The sequence below is a fragment of the Sitodiplosis mosellana genome, unplaced genomic scaffold, assembly GCF_009176505.1.
Source record: "Sitodiplosis mosellana isolate CC-2019 unplaced genomic scaffold, AAFC_SMos_1.0 Smas_scaffold_6197, whole genome shotgun sequence".
Classification (NCBI taxonomy): domain Eukaryota; kingdom Metazoa; phylum Arthropoda; class Insecta; order Diptera; family Cecidomyiidae; genus Sitodiplosis; species Sitodiplosis mosellana.
Genome location: NW_022601438.1, coordinates 3,926,600 through 3,944,351, shown reverse-complemented (window position 1 = coordinate 3,944,351; position 17,752 = coordinate 3,926,600). Strand labels below are relative to the sequence as shown.

The 17,752-nt window shown below is 35.5% G+C and overlaps 5 protein-coding genes across 7 annotated transcripts; 3 read left to right on the top strand and 2 right to left on the bottom strand.

Annotated features, from left to right (window-relative positions):
- Positions 1 to 169: 169 nt before the first annotated feature.
- On the bottom strand, positions 170 to 1,545 carry LOC129577323 (trafficking protein particle complex subunit 2-like protein). The gene is made up of 5 exons (XM_055464125.1): positions 1,385 to 1,545; positions 1,129 to 1,301; positions 872 to 959; positions 687 to 766; positions 170 to 507 (listed from the first exon to the last, which is right to left on the bottom strand). Exons 1-5 carry the CDS (start codon positions 1,415 to 1,417, stop codon positions 462 to 464), a joined length of 420 nt encoding a protein of 139 aa, XP_055320100.1. The 5' UTR covers positions 1,418 to 1,545; the 3' UTR covers positions 170 to 461.
- Positions 1,546 to 1,597: 52 nt separating this feature from the next.
- LOC129577321 (protein Vhl) lies at positions 1,598 to 2,729 on the top strand. The gene is made up of 2 exons (XM_055464123.1): positions 1,598 to 1,793; positions 1,915 to 2,729. The coding sequence occupies exon 2, from the start codon at positions 1,978 to 1,980 to the stop codon at positions 2,473 to 2,475; it is 498 nt and encodes a 165-aa protein (XP_055320098.1). The 5' UTR covers positions 1,598 to 1,793; positions 1,915 to 1,977; the 3' UTR covers positions 2,476 to 2,729.
- A 13-nt stretch (positions 2,730 to 2,742) lies between these two features.
- On the bottom strand, positions 2,743 to 7,657 carry LOC129577314 (zinc finger protein OZF-like). 2 transcript variants are annotated; one of them, XM_055464109.1, is made up of 9 exons: positions 7,040 to 7,657; positions 6,195 to 6,425; positions 5,839 to 6,081; positions 5,660 to 5,762; positions 5,447 to 5,530; positions 5,129 to 5,228; positions 4,677 to 4,799; positions 4,412 to 4,578; positions 2,743 to 4,274 (listed from the first exon to the last, which is right to left on the bottom strand). In XM_055464109.1, exons 1-9 carry the CDS (start codon positions 7,046 to 7,048, stop codon positions 4,108 to 4,110), a joined length of 1,227 nt encoding a protein of 408 aa, XP_055320084.1. In that variant the 5' UTR covers positions 7,049 to 7,657; the 3' UTR covers positions 2,743 to 4,107. The 2 variants fall into 2 exon arrangements, with proteins under 2 accessions (XP_055320084.1, XP_055320085.1); XM_055464110.1 differs by lacking the exon at positions 7,040 to 7,657 and adding an exon at positions 6,574 to 6,592.
- Positions 7,574 to 8,628, top strand: LOC129577322 (protein FAM136A). Its single transcript, XM_055464124.1, has 3 exons — positions 7,574 to 7,904; positions 8,035 to 8,199; positions 8,327 to 8,628. The coding sequence occupies exons 1-3, from the start codon at positions 7,809 to 7,811 to the stop codon at positions 8,510 to 8,512; spliced, it is 447 nt and encodes a 148-aa protein (XP_055320099.1). The 5' UTR covers positions 7,574 to 7,808; the 3' UTR covers positions 8,513 to 8,628.
- Positions 8,629 to 9,282: 654 nt separating this feature from the next.
- LOC129577319 (cysteine dioxygenase type 1) lies at positions 9,283 to 17,692 on the top strand. Of its 2 annotated transcripts, XM_055464121.1 has the most exons (5): positions 9,283 to 9,402; positions 12,478 to 12,951; positions 16,538 to 16,845; positions 17,037 to 17,206; positions 17,399 to 17,692. In XM_055464121.1, the coding sequence occupies exons 2-5, from the start codon at positions 12,701 to 12,703 to the stop codon at positions 17,426 to 17,428; spliced, it is 759 nt and encodes a 252-aa protein (XP_055320096.1). In that variant the 5' UTR covers positions 9,283 to 9,402; positions 12,478 to 12,700; the 3' UTR covers positions 17,429 to 17,692. The 2 variants fall into 2 exon arrangements, with proteins under 2 accessions (XP_055320096.1, XP_055320094.1); XM_055464119.1 differs by lacking the exon at positions 9,283 to 9,402 and having other exon boundaries at positions 12,132 to 12,951.
- Positions 17,693 to 17,752: the final 60 nt, after the last annotated feature.

The window sequence follows — 17,752 nt, the reverse complement described above, 5'->3', positions numbered from 1 at the left end:
CACTTGATCCAATCAAGCGATGTAAGAAAATTGGAAAGTTTTCTTGGGCTACTACGATTTTTTTTTTCATGTAATTTCACGCTCATTAACGCCAATCGATGCCAATATACTATTTTGTCACACTTTGAATATACAAACACAAAGAAATTCAATGAAATTGCACAAAATATTCGTTCGAACGGTGTTTTCATTTGCTTAGTTTGCATATTTATTTTGGTTTATTTTTTGTTATAAATTACAATAACGATTACAATAGATTTTTGTTATGGAAATTTTTGTCTTTTCTGCGTACACATTTTAACGCATAATTGATTCGATCGGATGGTTGTTTTGTATCAAAGTGGTTTGCGGCTTTTATTTATCAATTCTAATTTTAGTCTTTCTGCATTGTAGTTTTCAAAAGACTATTTTCTCCAATGAATCAGCTGAATGATTGATGACTTTGATCCGCGTGGAATTCTCTAAACCGTGCCAGTCATTATTTGCCGTACTAGCTTGTCAAAGTTGCTGAAAATGAGAGGAAAAACCCATTTAGCAAAAAAAAAGAAACTTTCGAAGCTCAATTTGTTTTTTTCTCTTCCAATTTTGTTTAAATTAATTTTTGTGACGTGAAAATTGACAAAAAGTAAATTTAAAAAAAAAATAGAGTAAAATTTCAATATCGATTTGCAGTAGCTAAGGCTTACATTGATTCTAATGGTTCGCCCGGCACATAAAATGGATTGCACACGGCATCTGTGTACAGAGAGTGTAAATTACGGAACATCTGTATTGAAAGAAAGGGAATTTGTTTTTTTTTTTAAATATTAATTTCCATTTTGAAATTGATCAATCAATCTCAACATGCAATGTTATTCAAGTAGTTTCGTACCGTTCGAACGTCATTCTCTCGCAGAGCCGTATTACTCGAATCGACCACAATGATGAATTTGATTTTGCTATTTGTCACATATCCATAACTAGTCGAGTGCAATTGAAATCCCAAGAGAGAGAGAGAAAGAGAGAGAATGTGAAAAAAATTGACAGAGACAAACGAAAAGAAGAAGTTGAATGAAAAAAAAACCAGGTTTGAACATTGGTTGACATTTCAATTCTGGCTGCTTGTTGAAAATGGTCAAGCATTCTTACATTTTGTGATATTCCGTTGAGTACAGCAAGCCAATGTATAAATCTCTTGAATCTTGTGAGGGTGTTTGTCCAACGGCACATTTCTCTTCGACCACATCCAATGCGGCATGAACACGATACTGCAGCTCAAGCTCCTTATCCAAATCCGATGTGGCTATGTACTGTGGCGAATTCTGTAATAGAAACACAAACAAACCCAGTCCAATTTCGTCTATATAAAAACAGAATTATCAAAAACAAATGATCGAAAACTCACGTCTTTGCCAATGATTGCAATGCACACAGCCATTATGCTGGTTATTTTGGTTACAATGACGAACAACTTGTTCCAAAATACACCTCAATGGTAGCACGTAAACAGAATGCCATTTATTGTTATCGCTACTTTGACACATACGCCTGACTCTGCGTACACACAACTGTCAGCGCTCCAGCGGTGAACTGTCAATGTCAAATTCTTCGTCGCATTCAACGAACCAAAATAAAAACCATTGCAAACATTCAATACTATACACACAGAGAAACAAAGAGCAGTGATTTTGGAAAGACGTTTTCTTAATGTGGCGTAAACCGAATGTTTTAAATTAGTTTTACATTTTGGCTCCGGTTGTGTGGAGATATTTTTCAAAATATTTATTTCGAGTCAGTGAAAAAGAGTGAAGAAGGTAAATGTGAACACTCGATTTGGAGTTTTGTTGTAAATCTTGCTCAGTGAAAAGATGTTGTGTGCTCATTTGTTTTGATATTGTCTGTAGCCTAATTTTTTTTTAACAAATTTTCCTTTAGAAGCAAGTCAGAAGACTGTGGAAATTCAATCGAGGTCGATAAAGGAATATCCAGAGAAATTACATGATGCTGACGATATACGATGACACACTCCGTTCTAAGGAGTCAATTGATCCAGCCATTCTCTTGATATCGAATCGAACCAAGCGTCCGGTCGATATTCTATGGATAAACTATGCAGCCAAATTAATTCGATACAAAACACTTCGATCGGGCGATGAATTCCAAATGAACACATTCAAAACGCATCCATGGATATTCCGTGATTACTATACCGGTTTGCTAATGCATGTGGATCACAAAGAGGTATTTTGGCCGGAAGCGTCCACCGATAAACGGCCCATTCAACATGTTCGCATCCATTTTCCGGTGCAAAGTTTGAAAACCATATCGTTGTGGGCGTGCGTGCAAAAAGTTCGAAATCACAATGAAATCACACAAATGGAAATACCACAAACTCTACGCAACGATCTGCAAACGCTATTCCGACAATTTTACAATCATCATGTAATGCTGGCCCAGCATGCCCAACGACGACAGCAGCAACACCGAAACCAATGAATGTGGTTAGAGTATTTAAAGTAAAGATAAAAAAAAAAACGAACAACAAATTCTTTGCTCCACTTCTTTTATTTCGGTTTAGTTTAATCGATGTATATGTATAAAACAAAACAAAATTGTGTAAATTTTAATATTTTATTTGTATGGATTTTTTTCCGTTCCTTCGACTGCCTTTTTGCAAACACCTAGAATTAGAACAAATAAATAAAGTGATTATTTTATTGCCATGTGACAAAAGTGAACACAAAATGAAAGTCAACGTTTGTCTTGATTTCGTCTCATAAATCACCTTTATTTCATTTTCATCTGGTTGTGGTTGTTTTTCAATATTGATTATTCATATATAAATGAATTTGATTTTCTTTTTCCTCTTCTCTGATAAAATTAGCTTCTGAATTAGCTTGATTTTGTTGCTTCTGGTAATTCAATATCTTTACTAAACTGTTTCTCTTACGTGTCTATATGTGTTGTTGTTTTTCTCTTCGTCTCCATCTTTTCATCCATTTAATAACATTGAATTTAATTTCTTTTTTAATTCTTTTTTTTCTCTCATATAATTCTAAATATAAAAGCAACGACGTACAGTTTTTTTTTTTCTTGTTTACTCATGATTACTAATATTATTATTATTATTATTGTTTATTTCGACGATGTATCAATCGTGGAAATCGTGAAAAGAATCACATTTCAATGCTAACATATAAAATGGCTTATTGTTTTAAAGAAATTTTCTTTCTTATTTACAAGGTGGGGGAAAGATTACATAAAAAAGAAACACAAGAAAATAATTGGAATGGAGCAAACCGAAGTGAACTCCATTTGGAAGTAGACTGTCAGTAGAATGGTGTTGTGACAGGCTGCTGCGGTGCTAGATTTGCTTCGACATCGAGGTAAAGAATAGATTCTAGCTTTGAAATGCTCTATTCGAGAATCGGACTATTTCACACCACCTTGTATATCACCCCTCATTTTTTTTTAGCACTACATAACATGCAGTAGCTATTTTGTTTTTTGTTGTCATCGATATCAACATAAATTTGTTTCATCGTTTTTTTGTTGTTGCTCCGAACAAACAATCGAAGCCATCATTTTTTTAACTTGACTTGGTTTGGATTTTAATTGAGTTATTGTTTATGTTTTTGTTACGATTTCTTTTTGCCAACAAATTCGATCGCATTTTATTTACAATGCTTGACCAATTATTATTTGTCTAGCTTCCAATTTGCGTAAATGCTTCGAATCAATTTAATGGTGTTGGTTTGCAATTTTTCTCTCTCAAAATTTCGTTCGAATCGAACATGACCAAATGGATTTGTTTTGAATTTCTTGTTCTAGCACTGAATCAGATTCGCTGTTGTTGTTGGTTCAACTCTTTGTTTGTGTCTGTGGAATTAACACGAATGTATTGATTATGATGATTTCTTAAACGTATAAAGTATACCACAAATGCAATCTTTAATTTTCATCTTTTCTCTCTCTCTCTCTCTCTCTCTCTCTCATGTTGAGGCGCTTAGATTCTTTTCATTCGAGCGCCGTGCTTCGTTTCATTCTTGCCTTTTGTTTTTTGCATCGACCGATGTCGGTGCTTGAATGTACATTGGTCAATGTTGTTGCGAATGGATTGGCGTATTTTCAAAATGTTTGCTGGTTACGCGGATATTTTATGATTTTAAAATTGTTGGCTGGCATGGAAATGGTTGCGAGACCGGTCACGTTTGATATGGTCGCCAATGATGCTGCCGTCACATTTGGTGTCATATTGTTCGAAATGACATTTGTGGCCACCGTATTTCCAACAACTACAATTTCGTTTGGTTTTGGACGGGATAAAGGAGATGGAAAAAAAGAATGTTGAGCATTTTGTGTTAAAAAAATCGGAATTTTTTGTAAATGCAAATGTATGATGAAAGCAAAATGTGTCATGTATTTGTTTTACCGGTCGAACGTGTTGTACCAGCGACATGCATTGAAGGTGTCATCGATGTCGATGTCATTGCAGCCGTCACCACAATAATTGACGCAGTTTGTTGATGCGAATTTGCAGCCGACGACACAGTTGATCGACCGACAATTTCTTTTGTATCGGCTAAAGATGATTGTTGGCTGTAAACATGTTCATCGAATTTTTGTTTTAGTCAATTTGCATGAGCCAAAGGTTGGTTTAGAATTCAAAGAATGTGAAAAATTGCATGCGAACAAACCTAAGCTTTTCCAATACTTCATCGAAATTGTAATTTTCCGGATTATTTTTGCAGTTTTCCAAATGCTCATCATATATTGTTATCGTATCGAATAAGACCTTGCATTTTGCACATAAGTATGCACTGCGCACACCAAAACAAAAATCCCAAAACAATTCCATTTAAATAATTTTCGTTCGATATCCATGCACAAACAATTATAAATCCAAACCATTATTTTAATGAAGATCATAGTTTGTTCACGATTTTTTTGTTCGATTTTGTTTTTTATTCGAAAAGTAGAGAGAGAAAAAAACACAAACAAAGAATGTGAGTGAAATGTAAAATTTTTTTTTATGGAAAATATAAAAGTTTTTGTTTTCGCATTGAATTCGTGAGAAAACTCCGTTTTAATGGTAGCATTTTATATTTAAAAAAAATGATCGATTTTGTTTTCTTTTCATTTCACTTACACCGACTGCTTTGATTTTGCGTGCACTAGCATATGTTTTTTCATATTGGCGTATTGAGCGTAAGCCTTTTTGCATATAGGGCATGAATACGGCCTTTCACCTAATTGGGAAGTTTTAGAAAAAAAATTCATTAGTTTTTTTCTAACCAATATTGTAATTTATGTGTTGCTTAGTGGAAATATGTCATGAAATGCAACGGAAAATTGTAAGAAAAACGGTTAATTTCAACAACGTCATAATTATTAATGACTCATAAAACAAAAACAAAAAAAAAGCGCGAAAATTTTGGTTTTCATTTGGTGTGTACTTTGTATTTACCTGTATGAACCATTTCATGTTTTTTAAGATTGGCGCGCTGCGTGAACTGCTTGGGACATAGTTTGCATTGGAACGGTTTTTCATCTAAAAATCACATGATTTTATTAAATTCTTTTCTTCTTAAAAAAAAAATAAACTCAAAGCAACTGAAGATTTATCAGAAGAATTCCCTTTCTTTCAAGGGATTATTGTTTCTGAAGGATCAAAACTTACTGGTGTGAATGACTTGGTGTTTCACAAGATTGGCCGCCTGTGAAAAGCATTTATTACAAATTTTACAAGCATGTGGCTTTTCTCCGGAATGAACAAACATATGCTAAAATGGAAGAGTAAATAGACGATAAACAATCAAAACGATGCTGCAATGAGTCAATGATGCTGCAAAAATGTACCCGATGCAAATTGGCTTGTTGTGTGAAGGATTTTTCGCAGATGTAGCATTTGTAGGCGCGTTCGCCGGTATGGCACTTTTTATGTTTCCACCAACTGCTGTGCTTGCTAAACGTTTTCATGCACACGCCGCATTCGTAGACTTTTTCGTTTGATACAGTGGTCTGGCCGCCCGGCGCGGTATTATTTGTCTGCGTATGATGAACCATTCGATGAGCGGTCAATTGCTCTTCATTGTTGAAATACTGTTGACCAAACCGAATGAGAAAAAATAGCGACCAATAAATCATTTGCAATCACTTTCGATTTCAATGTTGATACAGAAAAAAAAAAGAATCAATTTTATCGATTTGGTTACCTTTTGGCAATCCATGCATTGTATCTGGCACAGAGGTTCTGTTTTGAATGATTCAATCAAATTGTTACCATACGATTGCATCGTACCGATCAGGACACCATGCAAATGATTGTGGCCATGATTGTGTGTAGCGGAATGCGTATGATTATGACGAATATTGTTCAGGCCAACTGATGGTTTTGTTTCGGTACAAACTTCCGTTTGTCCCAACTGCATGTCATCTGCGCTCATCTGCAAACGAAAAACCAAAAAAATTAAAATCAATTTCATTTTTGTTTGAATAAAAAAAAAATTCAAATATTTTTAAAAGCAAGAATAAAAAAAAAACGATTCAATTTGATTTAATCGGCGAATTGAAATTAGATGCATTTAGAGATACCGTGTGTGTCTACTGTTAGGCATTTTTGGCAATGAGTAATATGTACACATATCCATATATCTATAGACATAGATTTTGTCTGCTGAATCATGGCATACAAATTGATTAACACGAAACAAATGCGACTGTTAATGACCGCCATATTCGCAAAATTCACACGGGATCAACAGCAATTTTTTGGCATACAAGTTAACAGAGAACGAAACAGCGACGGATAGAGAACGAAAGAATAAATAAAACACCAAACAACACTTTCACTGATTCCTTTTAGACGGCGTTCCATTGGAATTTCAATGGGCAATACGATGATCACCGCATCAACAATAGCAATACGAATGAAAAAAAAAAAACTTTTCACCGCACACAGGATTCCATCCAAATCAACTTGTTTATTTATTCGGCACTTTTTCTTTGCCACCAATTTTCTATCGAATATGATCAACAAAAAAAATTCCAAAAAACTTACATAAATCATGGTTAGTTATCGATTAAATTCCTTTATCCTTCGATTTTTGGTTTACATACACAAAAAAAAGAGTGGTTAGCACAGTATATGAAAGACAAAAAGGCGACCAAGCATTTTGACAGGTGAAGTATAGATTGAAATATCGAGTACAACAAAAAAACGAGTGTACGAAGAACGACGAAAATCCTATTTAAAATATCTAAAGTGCATACTGTGTATACGATTTTTTTTTGAACCGGATTAATATAGAAGCGATGCGAACAAACACACACGCACACGCACACACATACGCAGCCACACCGAACTGTCGGATCGTCAATGCTGACAACAATGAAAACGACAAAACTGGTCCGACTTATGACCGGTTCACAATTGAGTGTTACTGAGTGTTACACACTGTTATCGGTATCGACGCTCATTCGCTGCAATTTTAAACACAATTTTCGCTTATGAATTGGTGATTTTTTTTGTCGATTCAAATTTTAGCACATCTTAATTAATTTTTTGGCCAACATTTCTTCAAAGAAAATGATTTTACAATTCGAACAATTTGAATCCGTCTGCTATCATATGGAAACGGTTCACCATCGTCTGATATGGACGAGAACTGTCAAAAACAAAATTCAAGCATGGTATTTTTCGACCAAAAGTCAATCACAAGTCAGAGATTAGACGAAAAAAAATTCCAGTGTATGAGGCACTCTGGAACCGGTAAATTAGAATTAAACGTTGAATAAATAAATTGAGTCGTAAATAAATAGTGTTAAATATGAGTCTTACAATTGATCAACAACGGCAACGTGTCGAACAAGAAATGACCCGGATGGTCGATGACTTGGATCGCTCCACATTACGAAAGATGCAGGTATGGTGTTGAAATTCCATCACGGGATCACAGGCATTCCCCAATTTGAATGACAATGACCTTGGTCAAGGATGATTTGATTTGTAATCTGGGTGCTCTTCTCTCCTCTTCGTCTGATTCTTGTAAACAGGGTGAAATGCATTTGTGTGCGGCCAAATGTTGTGACGATAAAAACGGTAGCATTGACGCGGTGCAGGGATGCATAGAACGGTGTTCGGCACCAGTCAATCGTGCACAGCAATACGTACAGAAGGAGCTTGGCGAGTATCAAGGACGTTTGCAACGCTGTGTCATGGTACATTTTGCGGTTTTTCACCTTTTTTTCTTGTCCAATTCTTTGATTCTGGCAAATTCGATGCTTTCAATCCCTAAAATTCTCTTCTTCATTCCAATAATAATTTTTTGTTTTCGATTTGAAACAGCAATGCAACGATGACATCAAATTAGAAATGCCACCAAATCCAACCGAAGATGAAATCTCCAAATACACAAACAAATTCGAACGATGTGCCGTATCGTGTGTGGACAAAAATATCGAACTGTTGCCCAAACTCTTCAAAACAATTAAGACTGTTCTTGCAAAGGGACCACCAAATTTACCAAATTAATTTTGCTATAGATTCCAATTTATTGCTGAAGATTGCAGCAAACAAATATTGTAATGACTAAATAGACTAGTTCAAGATGTTAATGAATAAAAATGAACAAAATCGTTGCCAGAAAACCGATTCAGTTATTTTCGATGAAAATAATAGCAATATTTCTCCTTTGGCTTAACAGAAACTGAATAGAACAACCGAGTTCAAATTCTAAATTGGCAAATAAGAAATTCATTCGTTTTCTTCATTAGGTTGGTGTTGAGGTTGAATATTGTGTGAACGCCGCAACCAACACAAAACCGCCGTCAACACGCCGCCGTCAACACGCCGCCATCAACACACACCAATCATCTATGCTAGAAGCAACTTCGGTCCCGTATTTTATACAGGACCCTTCTCGAGATACATCTACACCACCATCGCCGCCCAGATTGGATACACCGTTCACACAATATTCAACCTCAACACCAAGCCCAACACCACCACCAGATACATCTAGAGACATCATCATCGATCTGACAAGCAATGCCGCGGGAGAATGTATGAATACATATTTGAATTGTAAGAGCTTCCGTAAACAATAGTGTACAAGCCAGATATTTCCGTAAACTATATTGTTTTAGCCGAAAATATTATAAATAAACAATTGTTGTAAGCTCTTCTTTCCGCATTGTTGCATTTTTTAAGTTACAGTTTGCTTCCGCAGACATGAGTATATAAGTACGAATCATTGTCAATAAAGATCAGTAGCATAACAAGACTCAACAGTGTTGTATATCATTTATGTCTATTCAGAAATTGTGCTAAAACCAAATTGAAGCACTCGTTTCAAGCGTATTTTGAGCGCGACTTTATTTTGACTTTTGGAATAAATTAGCAAAAATAAGAAGTTCAAAAAAGTGAGTAGCATACAACGAATTTGAATGAAATGGAATTATGAACAATTGGACTGAAAACGAAGAGCTGGAAATGAACGCATTACAATATTCGCGAACTGTGAAGTTCATTAAGCATAAAAGGGTCTCATGCGCATGTATTGGAATGTATGGGCACGGGACTCTTAAAAACTAACTCAAACTTGCCGTTTACCAATGTTCCAATGCGTTGAATGAAATTGGCGTAACGTAATGGGCTTTGGCTCACCTGTTGCCATTTGTAGGAAAAACAGTTACAAACAAATCGATTACCAATGTATTTCTTTGTCATATATGAGACAAAAATCAAAATATTTGGCACCACCAAAAATTATTTGGCTACCTGAAAAATGAAAGTGGGAGACACAATGGCATTCAAAAATGGAACGAATTCCAATTTCCATTTAGATATATATAAAATAATGCTACCGAATTCAAGTTGGTCACATATTCTTCACGCAACAGACACACCCGATTAACGAATACCATACCGAACTTCACACAGTTTTTTTTTTCGTGTTTGTTTGCATTGTGTTTGAATTTAGTGAGTTGTAAGTATCAAGAACTCTTGTTCGTCACATTGAGAGTTTAGTGAGAAATTTCGATTGTGTTGAATTCATGGAACGTTCTTTCAAACTCATTTCATACACATCTTCAAACGTATATTCATAATAATTTCTAATCAAAACTTCAGTGCAATAACAAAGGTGAATTAAACGTTTTTACTATAGTTTTCACTTTTTAAATAAAAAATATTTATTGCAAACTTGTGTTTTGGGTGCAAATATGTTCAGTTCATTGCACCTAACTGAACCGATGAAATTTGAAACACAAAAACGGTGCCTTCGCTTCAACAAGTGACTAAGCTGCTAAACGCTATGTTTTTGGCGATGAAAATTTCCAAAATTTTGAATGATGTTCTAGAAGAAAAAAACCTCTTTTTCTCATCCTTCTTGTTTTCTTCCTCGAAAAATTGAAACTTTCACATTGATTTTATCCGAGCTGATTGGCATCATTCGTTCTTTTCAACTAGTGTTTGAATTTGTTTGTCCACGAATCAATTGATAATTGACACTTTTATTTTCATATGCAATAAAGAATTTGAATGAATAAAAAAATGAACCAACATTTCATTGTGTTTGTGTGTGTGAGAAAGAGAGATTCAACGACCAATTCGAATAATAAAGATGTGAAATTGTAAATACTTGTGTTAATTTAAATGCTAAGGAGACGCCGTTTTCGGCGATTTGTTGGTTCTCCTATGCGTCTTCTTCTTCCGATTATGAGCGTGACTTTGCCGGGTGTGAATTCGACACATTGTCAAATTGTTACAATAAAGAAAGCGACGGAAATCGACATAAAATCCATTTACATAACAAATATAGTGTCGATTATGATCGCTACAACGGCTGGTGTACAAGCTTATGTTCACGTACAACGGTCGTGAAAGATGCAATTTACGCGCTTTGTTTTTGAACGTTGAATCGATCAGTTTCTCAATTAACAATGGTTCAACTATGCGTTCGATGTATTCCAGAGGGAGGTGTCGATTACAGTCACAAATTCATTCAATTCCAATTGGATTAGTCAGGATTCCATTTAATGGTAAATTGGTCAGAATTGAGAAAAAAACCTTTAGATTAAGATTCAAATAAAACTTGAAATTTTTTTCAGCCAACGACTTGTTTTCTCACCTATTTACCGTTACTGTTTCGTGAAGTTCTTGAAATCGGGTGGCGGTCATAACGCCGCGGACGAACAGCATGCTTCTTTATGACCGCCACTCTTGAAATCAAATAGTAAATGAAATCGAAATTGGACTTTAGTACGATATTAGTGCGTTTCCACTTGACATTCTATGGGGCGCAATTGAACAAAGTGTACGCTATCTTTATGTGATACAGACAAATTGACAATCTTGACGCAGTGATCATCACGAGATTTCAAAACAGAAAATAAACCAAACTTGTGGCGAAAACGTGCAAACAAACGCGAATGACCAATGTTATCGCATAAACACATCGAAACGGAAGTAGTTGAACGAACGAATAACAAACAACAGCAGCAACAGAAAAAATATTGTCATTTGTCGATGAGTTTACACCGATTTGATACCGATATCAGAATGGATGAGCCGTAGCAAAGTGTGTGGCATGCGCTCGTTCGCACGTTCGATCGTTTGGCACGAGTCTGGAGCTGGTTGGCTCGCTCAATAGCAACAGATATTGGTAGCCTAAGCCACTTTGCTTTCGCGATCGCATGAAATGTGTGATGATTGTGATAACGCACGTTTATACGTTGTTGATATATAACTCATGTCGACCGCTGGCCGATTGCTTCAGTTTTCTTTTCAAAATCGATTCAATTCCATGCGCAGTGCTATTGGTTTCGTTTTCTATGTGTCGTTTGCACACATGAGCACAGCCCAGGCCAGTAGTAGCTTTACACATCTTACCGTTTCGCCGGACGCGTGTGCGCGCGCAAATCATCTCAATGGTTGCCCAGTACAGTAAATCATCACAACACATGCGCGCATTTTATCTCTTGAGCCGCTGTCGCATGTCTCTCTGTTTTTCTGTTTTTCTGTTTGATTCCAAAATAAGAAGAAGACAACGGCAGCAGCAGCAACAACAAAATCGCATGGATTTTCTTTGCGTTTGTACATACGAACATTTGTTTAGCTACTTACACCATGTACATTTTTTAATTGTTGCTTGTTATTATTTTTCTTCGATCGACTACTGTTTGCTTCCGAACCGATTTGCTTCTTTTTTTTTTCCTTCTGTTGCTGCTGCTGCTGTGGCCGCTGCTGTCGTTGTTTATGATTGATGCAAAAAGTGCCCGTGCCTCACTTTGAATAAGTCAGTAGATGTTTTGATCTTGAATCGTAACCACAAATTACCGCCTTTTCACATCTTTCTTTTTGCCAGTCCCGAGGGCGACACACACTCAATCTGTTTCGGGTTTTTTTTTCGTTCGTTTGTTCGTTATTTTATTTCTATCGATTGATATTTTAATTTTCATTTCGACCAATCGAATTTCTACATTTCGAACACATAGCAATTGTGCCGCTGAAGAGTAGCCATTAGAAATTGTTCCAATCGCAAAAGCGTTCATTTTTCTCTGCCATCTCTTTCTGTCTCTACGCATACCTCTCTACAAATAAAATCGAAATTTCTTGCAACTGACGTACATTTTCCAAAGAAGTTGACACTTTTGTTTCGAGTTCAGTGCTGCACCTCATCCGTTACAGTTGGGATAATTAAATAATAATAAGAAGAAAATGATGCAAGAAATCACTGAAAACAGCACCAACCGAGAACAATATCTGCGTGAATTAACAAAATCGTTCACTGGTTTGGAGAAGCCACTGAAAAATGCCACATCGCCAGCTACATTGGACGAACTGATCGCCGAGCTGCATGAAGTCTTCCGATCCGATCGTGTAAATATCGAATACGTAAACCATTTGATGCTCAGCTACCAATCAAATCCAGCCGAATGGAAGAAATTCGCCAAATTCGACCGATTCAAGTGAGTACAATGAACATTCTATTATCTCCAAACCAAATCAAACCCAATGAAATGATCTAAATTCAGTTTCGCTCACAAAAATTGGCCACTTATTATGTACTAAATATAGTATGATTGTATGACCGATCTGGCTGTTGTTAACGCGAGAAAAACACCTATGACGCTTTTGGGCACGGGTTTCTTTTCGCGACAAAAAAGGGCAAACACAATTTTATACGTCGCATAGAAATCCTTCAAAATAACGCGTATTGCAGGCGAATACACAAACAAAAACAAATATGATAAATGCGATTTAATGACGTGAAACATAATTATATTTTCTTTTTTTCTAAAATAAAAGGAAAAAGACGAATCGTACGCCGAAAAAGTGAATCTTAATTCTCTCATACGATAATTGATGTAAATATTTGTTCGTAAAACAACCGTCGAAAATTATTGCACAAAAACAGTGTTAAAGTTCACTGTAAAACTGAATGAGTAATGATAACGGCTGGTGTTTGAATCAATTGAATAAACTAACGAGTTTCGGTTTGTCGGCTATGTGATCAAATGAACGGAGCGGCTGGGAACTGTGTGGCGGCTGCGAGCGAAAAAATAGTTATCAGTTGAAAAACGCTATGCACACGCAAAAAAAATCCATTCATTTTGCAACAAAATACGATTTTTTATATGCCGTTCACATCACACATCGCATTAATTTGCTCATATCGCTCGCTCAATTAATTAACAAGCTGTTAAATGAATTGAAGCGATTTTTCAAAAAATCATCGGATTATCACCATTTTTTTGCTTTACGCATCACGTTTGTTTATATCCGTAAAAATTTTTTTTGAAAAAATCTAAGTCACGTTTCGTCTATTGCTCATGTTGGAATTTGAAAAAATCTCTCTCTCTCTCTCTCTCTCTCTCTCTCTCTCTCTGATTATGAACGCCACTTTTTTGTTTGGTTTATTTGATTAACACAATGTTTACATTTTGAGAAATCAATTTGTCGTTCATTCAATGCAAATTCAGTGTTTGGTTTGGTTTTTTTTCCGCTTCTCTGGCCAAAGTGGGTTGGAATTTTCGAAAAATGCAACTTTCTTTTTATGGTCTTTGATTTCTTCTTCATAGTCATTTTTTCGAGAAAAAAAAATGAAAAGAAGAAAAAAAATTCTCAAGTTTTTGAAAGTTTGACGAAAAACGAAATGGCGGTTAAACTCGATTTCGATGAAAAAAAAACCGGTCGTGGTTTTGATCAAACGTTTGTCTAGATCACGATAGAAATCACGACAGTGCGTACGGCGTCATCCGAATTCGAAAAAAAATGAAATCGGTTTTTTGAAAAATGCTCTGACGTACGCAAATTGCCGACATTGTGGCACATTGGCACGTGATTCGAATTTTTTTTTTTTGGATTTAGGTCGCCGTGTTCAATGGGAAAATGGTTCGTTCAATGATAGTCACGTCACGTTCCAAAAACGAACAAAAAACGAAAGCCCAAAATTTTGACGAGTGGAATTTTTGACGTTTTGAATTTTAGAAAAAACAAACGAATTCGATTTTGAGTTTTCAATTGACCATTTTTTTTCGTTTCATAAGCCAATGAATTCAGTATCGAAATGGGAAAAACCATTAATTGCGAAGCAAAATAACACCAATTGCTGCCAGTGGAAATCGCAATCGAATGTTGGTCGTATGATGATCACATTGCAATTGGAGCACATTTCATTTTTACTTCTCATGGCTTTGTTTCCATGCCGATATTGTTGACAGCGATTGAGATGGAGTGTGTTGCACATTCTGCAATACTTATGCTTCACACACTCTCCTTCTCTATCTTAAGTTCAACATTTCTTTTTGATTCAATATTATAAAATAGATTTGTTCAGCAACAGTTACATGCTGGTCATCCGTGATACGAATATAAAAACTTTGGTGGAATTAACGCAACCTAGAGGTTATCACTCACTCTTCAGATACATCCTGATAAGGAATAGCTATTTAGAAATCTAAAATAAATAAAATGCCTTCTAATTTATTTCTGGCCGTTTACACAAATAATTGCTACATTTCTAGCCCGGTCAGTATGTGTATGTGTGTGTGTGTGTGAGAGAGAGAGAGAGAGAGAGAGAGTATATGATTGGATGTGCTCATATAAGGGGAAGCGATTATGTATATATATATATATATTCCCATTACTTCATCGCCTATTTTTGATAAATGCTCTACGCTTAGAAACAACAACGAATCATCGACCGAATAACATAGATATGAACCCGCCCCGAATTTTATTATTTATTTCATTTAATCATGTTTTCCATACTTGTTTACACACACGTTGACCACACAGGTCATGATCAATTTATACATCATTCGATCATGCGGAGGTTAAACGTTTACCTCATTGCACCAGAAATGTACGTTTGTTTTTTCGCTACAGTTTCCAAATACTTTATTTGCAACGATTGCGATTTGAATTGATAGTCCAGTATATATAAATAAAAATGATTACACAAAACGGATATATATTTCAATTTTAATGCATCGATGTTCATACAGCTCGCTCAATTTTACCTTTTACATCATTTTTAGCTTATCAAATTCATATTGTTCCTATCAAATTTCGGCTAATCAACTAATATTGATGCGTATATTATACTTGTTTTAACTCAAACCTTGTGAACAATCCACATGCGCCACAAAAAACACACACTATTTGCGTGAAAAAAGATAGCACATGACGAATTGTGTTATTCACATCCAACAAAAAAAAATCGTACGCAAAACGAACCGTTTGTTCAATCTTCTCAATCTCAACCTTCCTTATACAATCATGTCTTGTGTCATAGTCGATGCGCCCCCTTCTTGAACTGCTGCACCTTTTTTTTTGTTCGAAGCTTTGTTTGTGAATCTTTTTTTATTCTAATATCATTAATAATATTCGGCGTTATCATTGTTTTAATCGAATTGTTCATTCAACCCGAATCCCAAAACAAAACAAAATCCAATGAATCAAATGGCAAATATTGCAATAAAAATAGATTTAATCGCACGTGCGACCATTTAATCAAGTCAAACGACCGTTGATAGAAAATAACTCAGTAAAAACTGTGAAACGCTGTTCTATCAGACGAATTAAATAACCTCGTGCAGCTTGGCGTCATTTCCTCCACTTCCATATGTTTGCAATGATGTTTGAACTTTGACAAGCAAGCTTCTACAATACAAATTAAATGCGAGTGGAGACGCCACAAAAATGACTCCAAAATCGTCGATTAATGATCGAACTACTTTGATACCAGACTCATATGCCAAAAAATAGGTCATTTTCTAATTTAACGATTCCTTTTTCATTTTATGGTTAATGATAACGTTGTGTTTCTTGTTGAGTTGAAAACTAAGCTTTAAAACCAATTCTATGTCTCAAACAATTATTTTATACACGTTGATCTTCTTTTTGTTCATGCACACAAACCGATCCAATATGATAAATGGCCAAAAAGGAACAAATTCATTCAATCAAATCTTCTCAATCACTCAACAGTCAACAACCTGTTCCAAATTCCTCATTCTTATTCATTTTTCTCGCATTGTTTAATCGTAGATACACTCGAAATCTAGTAGATGCCGGCAATGGAAAGTTTAATTTGATGATTTTATGCTGGGGCGAAGGACATGGATCGGCTATCCATGATCACGCTGACTCGCACTGTTTCATGAAAATGTTAAAAGGTGAACTGCGTGAAATTCGCTATGCATGGCCGAAGAACAACAGCAATTGCATCGAACACAATGGTTCGGCCGACATTACAAACCAAAAGGACGAAGAAGGCAACAATGAATACAATAGCAGCAAACTACAAGAGTTGTCTCGTGCAATTATGGAAACCAACAGTGTCCACTATATAAATGGTGAGTGCAAAAGAGATTCAATTCTAACGTATGGTTAAAATCTATTACTTACCCATCTCTCTATGTTTTTATAACTTAAGGATCAAAGAAGAAAAAAAAACAATTTTAAAAAAGATTGAGAGTGAAGTGTAGAATTCTGCAAATTTTGATCTAAATTTCATTTTTCTCTCCAATTTCTATGATAACCATAGACACACTTGGATTACATCGTGTTGAAAATCCCAGCCATACGAATGGTGCTGTTTCATTGCATTTGTACTGTCCACCATACAATTCATGTTCGATATTTAATGAAAAAACTGGAAAACAATCGAAATGCACCGTCGAATTCTACAGTAAATATGGTCAACGGCGATTCAAGGTGAGCCTGAGCATTTACTGAAAAAAATTTAAAGGGTAATATTTTTACTCTGTGAGTAGAAGAGTTATTCAGTCCTGATACTATTCAGATCACTGGTGCAGCTCGTTCGAAAAAAAATCCGATTTTAATTCAAATGAACGTAATTGTCATGGTTTTTGATTTTTTTCCCCTATTTTTTTTTTTTCCAAGCAGGATGCTAAAATGGCTCCCGAAGACAATTGAACGTGTTTCGAAAAACAGAAAAATCTCTGAACATCGCCATCGATCAACAATTCTTATAAGCAAACTTCAGTAGTTGCGAATTTCGAATGGAAATCGTATCATTTCAAAACAGAAAAAAAACATCTGTTGGTCAAACAACATCAGTCGTTTGTATCATCATCCAGTGAATCATTTTTAATGTGTGTGTTTGAGTATAATCTCTTTGTGTATGTCGCATATTTAAACAAGAAGAAAACATAAATAAATGTTATATTTCATTTTGAACGTACGTTGTTTTATGTCCTGTGGCTCGTCCAAAACCGTCCTCTCGGCGTGTACGAGAGG